A 7,500-nucleotide genomic window follows, 5' to 3' on the forward strand; every position below is an offset into this window, starting at 1 on the left:
AAAAATGCATTAATACCATGATTCCTGGATCTTGGGGTTAGGGCCTGGCTATCTAGTTGAGGCCCTCTGCAGGGCAGTGTGTAGAGACAGGCAGCTATTGGGAATTACATTGTTTTTGCCAGCCAGAACTGTGTTAACAAAAGGGAAGATGTGCTAAGGCAGCCAAGCCTGTAAGCTGCTGACTGGACGCTCCCAGGCAGCCCCTCCCTCTGTTGCTCAGCTTACTTCTGGCTGGTGGCTTACAGGGACCCTTCCCCTCCCTTTCCAGTTCTTGTTTCTGTGTCTGAGAACTGCTTCCTTTGCCCTATCATCTCTGTGCTAGCGGGTTATCTCCACTCTCTGAGGACTTGATCAGGACCATCTACATCAGAATGATCCCAGGGGCTTGTTAAGATTGCCAGACCTTGCTCAAACCTATTGAATCAGAATCTTGTGTAGGGTAGAAGTTCCATATCTGAAAAGGGGTACTGCTGAGCCATCTCACAATAAATTTTGAGACACCCCCTGACACCCATTGATTGTGGTTGTGTGAAATGGAGGAGGCTGTGCAGAGATCACAGCTTAGCTGGCTCCGGAGCACAATAACCTGGCTTTACTACACACTGGCTTGGCCTCATTCTGTATGTCTCTTATGAAGCACACCTACAATGGCAGTATCTGCCAACAGGATTACTGGGCCTGCTGTTCCGTAGGCACTTAATAAGTGCTAACAAAGCTACATTATGGTTGCTACAGGAAAAAGACAGGGGGTTTGGTAAAACTGATGACGGGAAGCCCACCCTCCAGGATCCCTGCAGAGGCATGGATCACATCTGATTCACAGGAACTAAAGACTGCAGAAAAAGAGAGGGTTCTCTGTGTAAGAAGAGAGGGAGGGTGACTGTATTGTCCCTGGGGATGGCCTCGGAGGAGGTCTTGGGAAGCGTCCTTCCACCAGAAGTTGGGCTCTGGAGGATAAGCCATCTTGGGGCACAGGAGCCCCTAGGCCTACGTTCAGTCCACCACCTCCACCTTCCTGAAGGGCTGGCCCTGAGCCCATCACGCTTCTCCTACTTGTCATAGCAAAGGGTGCTGGAGTAGCAGTCAGAAAATGAAGGCAAATCCCTTCATTTGAATCTGTCTCTTCACTCAGAAAATAGAGACAATAGGGTTCTTGTACTGGGAAGAAAAAAAAACAACCCCAAAACCCCTGTAAATGTGGTAATTTTTCAGTTCTTTTTAAAATATAAGGTATGCTTATTTTTAATCTTTTTCTCTCTCATGCTTCTTATTTTAAACTTAAAAAAAAAAAAAAACTTCCTCCTTAAATCCGATATCCTCTCACGCTGCTCTTCACCCTTTCTCCTCCTCTTGCCAACAGTCTTAAAAGAGGCACAGGTGAGAATGGTTGAGGGGTACAGGGGCCAGAGGACACAGAGTACAGAGTGACACTCCCCAAAGACACGAGGTAGAGAGGAAGTGGTGCTCAGAGTCTGGGCTGGGGGTAGGCAGGGTAAGGGATTCTGTCCTTGTTCTACCTCTTGAGTTGGGAGCCCTAAGCCTTGTCTGTAAACTGGGGATAATGGTATCTTCAGGACTGCTGTGAAGACTAGAATGCACAAGCCTAGGATAGCAGAGAACACATAGTAGGTGCTCAGTAAAGCTAGTGTCCTCGCTGTACCACCCTCTCAAGCCCCAGCTTCATTTAACAATGTGACTGACCCCTTGACTCCCACCATCCTCTACCCAGCAACCTAGGAAGAACTGTCCACTTTGGGCTAGGAGCTGAGTTTGGTGTGATGAACTGACTCAGCTATATAGTAGCTGGGCTGGGGCTGGGGGATGCCAAAGGAACAGAACACAACATTGGCCATGCATGTATGTGTATGAGAATGCACTTGTGTATAGTGTCAGATGTCAGGCACATTAAAGTCATTCCTTCAATCTAATGCAGATATTACTTATGGACTGAGAATAAAGGGCTGTAGGAGCACCAGAGAGGGAGAGTGTACTCAGTTGGAGAGGCCCATTAGGAGGAGACATCCCTTTGGAGGTATATGAAGCACTCAGAGCGTGTGGAATAAGGTAGAGAGGAAGGGAGAGACCAGTAGGAAAGGATGTTAGTGCTAAGTCTGCCAAGCCTGGTGGGAACATGTGGTCACCCCTTCAGAGTTAGAACTCTCAATTCCTGAAGCTCACTCAAAGATTTATTCCTGACTGTATTCCTTGGTTGTTTCTTGGTATTTGTTTTCTTTAGCTATTTCAAATTATTCAAAGGATATAAATGTCTTTTGAAAAATGTTCTATTTTTCCTTCTGTTAAAATTACATGAGGAAAATTTTCTTCTACAATCAAGGAATGGAATGGTTATATAGTCAGGACGGCCACACCCATGTCAAGTTTGAGGATGTGCAGACCCAAGTCAGGGATAGGGATAGGAAGAAGAGGCAGAGTGGGGCCCAGAAGGGTCAATGGGCATTTCTTGGTAATGCAGAACAGCAATCAATGACCAACTCACCACACCAATGGAGAAATAGTTGTTCATGATGCTGTATGGGACCTGGTCTCCATTTTCCATCTCTTCTCTGGGGATGACTTCTAGATACCAACGGTCCAGCATCACCAAGGGGCTCTGCTCGATGTCCTTCAGGATTTTTGTCAAACTGCCCCCTTCGTAACCTGTGGATGATGGTATGACATGTGCTACCAGAACAGAGAGGCGAAGTTGTTGCTGATGCAGGACAGGTAACTCCTTGGGCTAGGAGATTTCCCAGCATGTCTTTGGGCTGGAGGCATCTATGTTCTCTAAACCATGGAGAAGGGGAGGGCAGTATGAAATAATTAGAAAGAGGCTGGAGATAAGTTGGAAGTCTAAGAGCACAAATGGAATGGGGGTGGGTGCTAGCTAGAGGTAGGCAGGCCTAAGGAGCTGAAGCAAGCTTTAGAGAATGGGTGAGCAGATAAAGAAAAATAAAATTCTGCTGTTTGCAGGAAAATGGATGGAACTAGAGATTATTGTGTTAAGTGAAATAAGCTAGTCTCAGGTATCTCATGTTTTCTTTATATGCAGAATGGAGATTAAACAAATCTATCATCCATCATCTAGCTATCTGTCTGGCTTGACGGTAGAAAGAGGACTATTTGGGAAGAGGAAGGAGCCGATAGGATGGGGGAGACAAGAGAAGGTAGGAGGAGTCAACAAGATATACGTGTATGGAAAATGTCATAACAAAACTCATTATTTTGTACAATGAATATACAATAACTGAAGAATGAAAGAGGAAAGAAGGAGGAAAAGAAGAAAGGCAGGCAAGCACATGGCTGAGAAGCCGTGTGTGGTAGATAATATACTGATTCTAAGACTGTGTCTTGGAATGTGGGAGATGGGCAGTGTGGCAGTAGGCAGACCGTTAAGATAACTCCTCTGAGCTAACCTCCTCTGGCCCTGCCCTCTAAGCAAGAGTCGTTGGTGCTGCCTGACCTGGCCTGGCCTTGAATCATTCCCTTAATTGATTAGCCACCTGGAGTGCCTGTCCCTCTTCTGCCAGCTGGGTGGATTTGTCTTCTCTGAATGGAGCTAGGCTTTGTATTCTGCACATGCCCAACTCCACTGGGCTGCTCCTGTTTGCAAAGTTCTTGCCCTTTGCTCTAAAAGCCAATCATCACTCTGTTCCCCTAAGGGGAATTTCAAGATGAAAGCCCACAGCCCCTGGGGGCCTGGGCTGTCTGGATATTCTGGTATCTCTGAGTAACTGGTGTTGTGGCATTTCAGTCTACATTCTGAGCCCTAATTCAGATCATTCCTTTGAAGAGAAGGAATTTCATACAGGGAACTTCCTAATGAGCCCATACTGGGATGAACTGTGAAGGGGCAGATGAGATTTGTCTTTATCCTAAATTTGACTGTGTTCTACTGGAGGAGGCTGGCTCTAAGCTGATGACTTCAGGATAACAGTAAAGGGAGAGGGGAGCACAGGCTCCTGGGGCCCAAAGGAGGGGCTCCTATTTCAGACCCAGCATGAAATGGCAGTATTGAAGATTAGTTACACCTGCTGTTGAGTATCATCCTATGATCAGTAAAAAGTAAGTGACTCAGTTCTGTCCAGCATCCCTGTAAATCAGAATGCTGGGCCCCAGTGCAGCACCAGGGGCATGCAGACTCACCTCCTCCCCAGCGGAGACACCGGGCAAGGTCATTTCCTGTTCCAAGAGGCAGCACAGCCACTGGTGGATGCTTTGCGAAGTTGGCCTTATCTGCAACCCACACGAAGGAACAGATAGGCCATGCGATTACAGATGGTTGGATTATCTTATTATCCCCTATCTGCTGTTTGAACCCCTTCCACAGCATTCACTGAATACCTTCCATGGTGGAAAGCACACCACTTCCTGAAGCCATCTACTCCATTTGCAGTGCCTGAGCCACCATAAGTTGTGTCAAAGCTGTCAATTACTTCTTCGTATGAAGTTAAATCTATCTCTCGACAATTTGCACCTAGTGATCCCACATTCATCCTAATTTTGTTCTTTGAGATGGGGCATACACTTCAAAAACGTTGGCTGGTGTGATTTTATTTTTGGTTTGTGTTTTGAGACAGAGTCTCAGTATGTAGCCCTAGCTAGCCTGGGACTTGCTACTCAGACCATCCCAGGCTGATCCACCAAGCTCTGGTATTAAAGGTGCATGCCACCATGCCCAGCAGCTCATGTGATTTTTAAAGTGTGTGTGTGTGTGTGTGTTTCATTAGTTTGTTTGAGTCTTTTTTGGTCTTTTTGAGACTGCCCCAGCTGGCCTGGAACTCACTATGTAGACAGGCTGGCCTTGAATTCACAGAGATCTGCTTGCTTCTGCCTCCTGAGTGCTGGGATTAAAAGCATGTGCCACCATGCCCAGCTGTGATTTTTAATGTTAAATAACGAGCACCCCTTGCTCCTATTTATTTTATAGAACAATCCTGCAAAGTTGAAGGTTCATGGAGGGGAAGTAATTCTAGAGTCAGAATCCAAAGCCAGATCTCTGTGTCTTCAAGTCCATTCTGTTGGGTTCAGGGGCTAGGCAGTACAAATAGTGAAAGAGGCGGGCCCAAGACATTAGGGAATGGTGGTACATTTGGAAAACTGGAATAACTCACCAAAGCCACTCCCATATTAAAGCTTAAAAAATAGCATTGTGCCAAACAAGGAAAACCTCTGGGTGTTATTTGATACCCACATACCACTTTATTATCCCATGACTGGCACCTCTTTTCAGAATGGCAAACACACAGATCTCTACTCTTTGCTCCCTCATGACTGTGCAAGAACATTACCAGAACAGTTGGAGAAAGCATGGCCAAACATGCTTTCATCTGGCTGCAGGTCACAGCAGCATGCTGGCAGGGCAAGAAAGGCTGGAGGCACAGGCACTTGCTGGGTTTTGAGGGAATTTACACAGACCCTTCCCTACCTGGTACTCGGAATGTGAGCAGTCATAGGAGGGGCAGGGGGAGCTGTAGGGATCAGTTGGAGAACTCAAGCTGGGCCTATCCTGGAGCACATGGGTCCTCCAGTCGGCTGACCTGTGCCACAAGCGACTGCTCAGGGCTGAGGTGGAAAATGGAACAATGCAGTGGACTCTCTTATGGTTCCCCACACATGACTGAAGTCCCACCTGCCTCCCAGCCTGTGCGTATGTCATTCCCATTGCCTGGAAGGCTGTTGTTTTCTTATGTTTGTCCATTCTTCTGTGGTGTCCACCTCAGCAGAAGGTGGACACCACACCATCCTTAAACCTAGCTCAGAAATCTGCATGCCATCCTAGGTTTCAACTCCGTTCACTCACACATCACTTCCTATGTGCTATCCCCTTAACAGATCCCCCAGCAACCTCCTCTCTCTGTCCCCATGGCGATGCTGAGTGAGAGCTGATACTTTCCCACTGGTACTCCTGCCACAGCCCCCTCCATTCCCTTTGCCCCAGAACCACCCTCCCAGTGCTTCTCCACATTTCAACTTAGGAGGGCAGTGCCTGGGCTCCAAGCCCCTCTACATTAGTGCCCTGCTTGACCTCTGCTGCAGCTCCCATTACCCCTAGCATGCCACATTAGGTGTCAGGATCCAGGCTCTGTCTTTCTCCCTAGCCTTCACCTTCTGCACATCTTACCTCCCACCCTAAGATGTTACCATCCTGAAGTATTCTCAGTCCCCTCTCTCTGCAGTTCAGCTCAGAAGTCACCCCAGGTTGCCTAAGCCTGCACTTGGAGTCCCCAGTGCTCCTGCAGCACCAGGGTAATGCCATTGCACACTTTTGTAAATGCTGACTTGGTTGTTCCCTGAATGTACTGTAACCTCCTAGGATAATGTGTTTCATTCTCCATAACATCTCCATACAGATCCAACGAGGCCTGCTTTATGCCTGATGCTGTGGGAGGTGCCCCGGATCAGGGTCTGATGATGTGTCAGGTCTGGGAGTGGAGTCAGAGCTTTCTGAGATCTTCACACATAGAATGAATAACTTCACATTCTCATTGGAAAGGAAATGGGCATAGTTTTACAGCAAGGTGACTGCAGCTGACTGGTATGTCAGGGGAGGCCCCTGGGGAAGCCACACTTCAGCTGACATCTGAAATGGAAGCTGACTGAACAAAGACTGGGGGACACACCAGAAGGGAGGACCACATAGACAAGGCTCTGTGTGGAGGAGGGAGACTGGTACATTTGAGAGCATGAGAGCAGGGCTGGGTGGCTAGAATCCCAGGGGAGAATGGAGGGCTGGCATAGGCTAAGAAGGTGAGCAGTGACTGGACCACTTAGGCTTTGATCGTAGGAAGGGTCTTTGTCTTTTTCTGAAGAATTTCAGGAAGCCCCTGATGTCTTTTATGTCCATCATGAACCCACTGACATTCAGCAATGAGCATTATGGCTGTAGCAGGGGGAGATGAGAGGGAGGACCTCCGTGTAGTGGTGATTCCTGAGCAAGCGCTTCAGTGCACGTTGAACGAAGAAAGGAGTTCCCGATACAGCTTTTTAACGTGTTGTTTCTCTTTTAGTCACTAACCTGTGCAAAAAAAAAAATTCTAACATTCCTTCCATCTCACATAATCTTCTTTCTTTGTTTTGAGTTGCCTCTGTCACCTGCCATTGCTGTGGTGGGATTCTGTAAAGCATTTCACCAAGGCCATTCCTCCTCTCTGGGGTGACTGGGACAGAGGACTAGAGGACTGCCAGAGTAGTTCCACATTGCAGCCCCACCTCAGCTCATCAGCCTCTCTTTCCATGGCTCTTGGAGGAGCAGTCTGCCCTCTCTCCACAAACAACTCAGAGCCTAAGGTGACAGGAGTGTGGCAAGTGTGCATCTGTCTGTCTGTCTGTCTGTCTGTCTGACAAGGAAATGAAAGCACTGCTCATGGAGCAGCAGGTGGCAGGTGTGCCTTCTTTCCTCCACACAGTCTCCTTCTCACTGTGGAGCCCACCTCGACTGCCTGACTTGGTCTAGTTCTGGCCCAACCTTGATGCTTCTCATCCTTTAGTCAATGGTGTCTC

General features: G+C 47.8%; 1 protein-coding gene across 7 annotated transcripts in view; it reads right to left on the bottom strand.

Moving 5' to 3' along the window:
* Dgkg (diacylglycerol kinase gamma) overlaps positions 1 to 7,500 on the bottom strand; it is a 216,667-nt gene that overhangs the window by 96,669 nt on the left and 112,498 nt on the right. For all 7 annotated transcript variants that reach the window (XM_008823628.1, XM_008823627.1, XM_008823625.1 and 4 more), the window contains 2 exons: positions 4,144 to 4,233; positions 2,498 to 2,658 (listed from right to left, as the gene is read on the bottom strand). In XM_008823628.1, coding sequence (XP_008821850.1) covers positions 2,498 to 2,658; positions 4,144 to 4,233 — 251 coding nt within the window. The remainder of the gene's footprint in view (positions 1 to 2,497; positions 2,659 to 4,143; positions 4,234 to 7,500) is intronic.

Source organism: Nannospalax galili, unplaced genomic scaffold (genome assembly GCF_000622305.1).
Source record: "Nannospalax galili isolate Female #2095 unplaced genomic scaffold, S.galili_v1.0 scaffold1349, whole genome shotgun sequence".
NCBI classification, from domain to species: Eukaryota; Metazoa; Chordata; class Mammalia; order Rodentia; family Spalacidae; genus Nannospalax; species Nannospalax galili.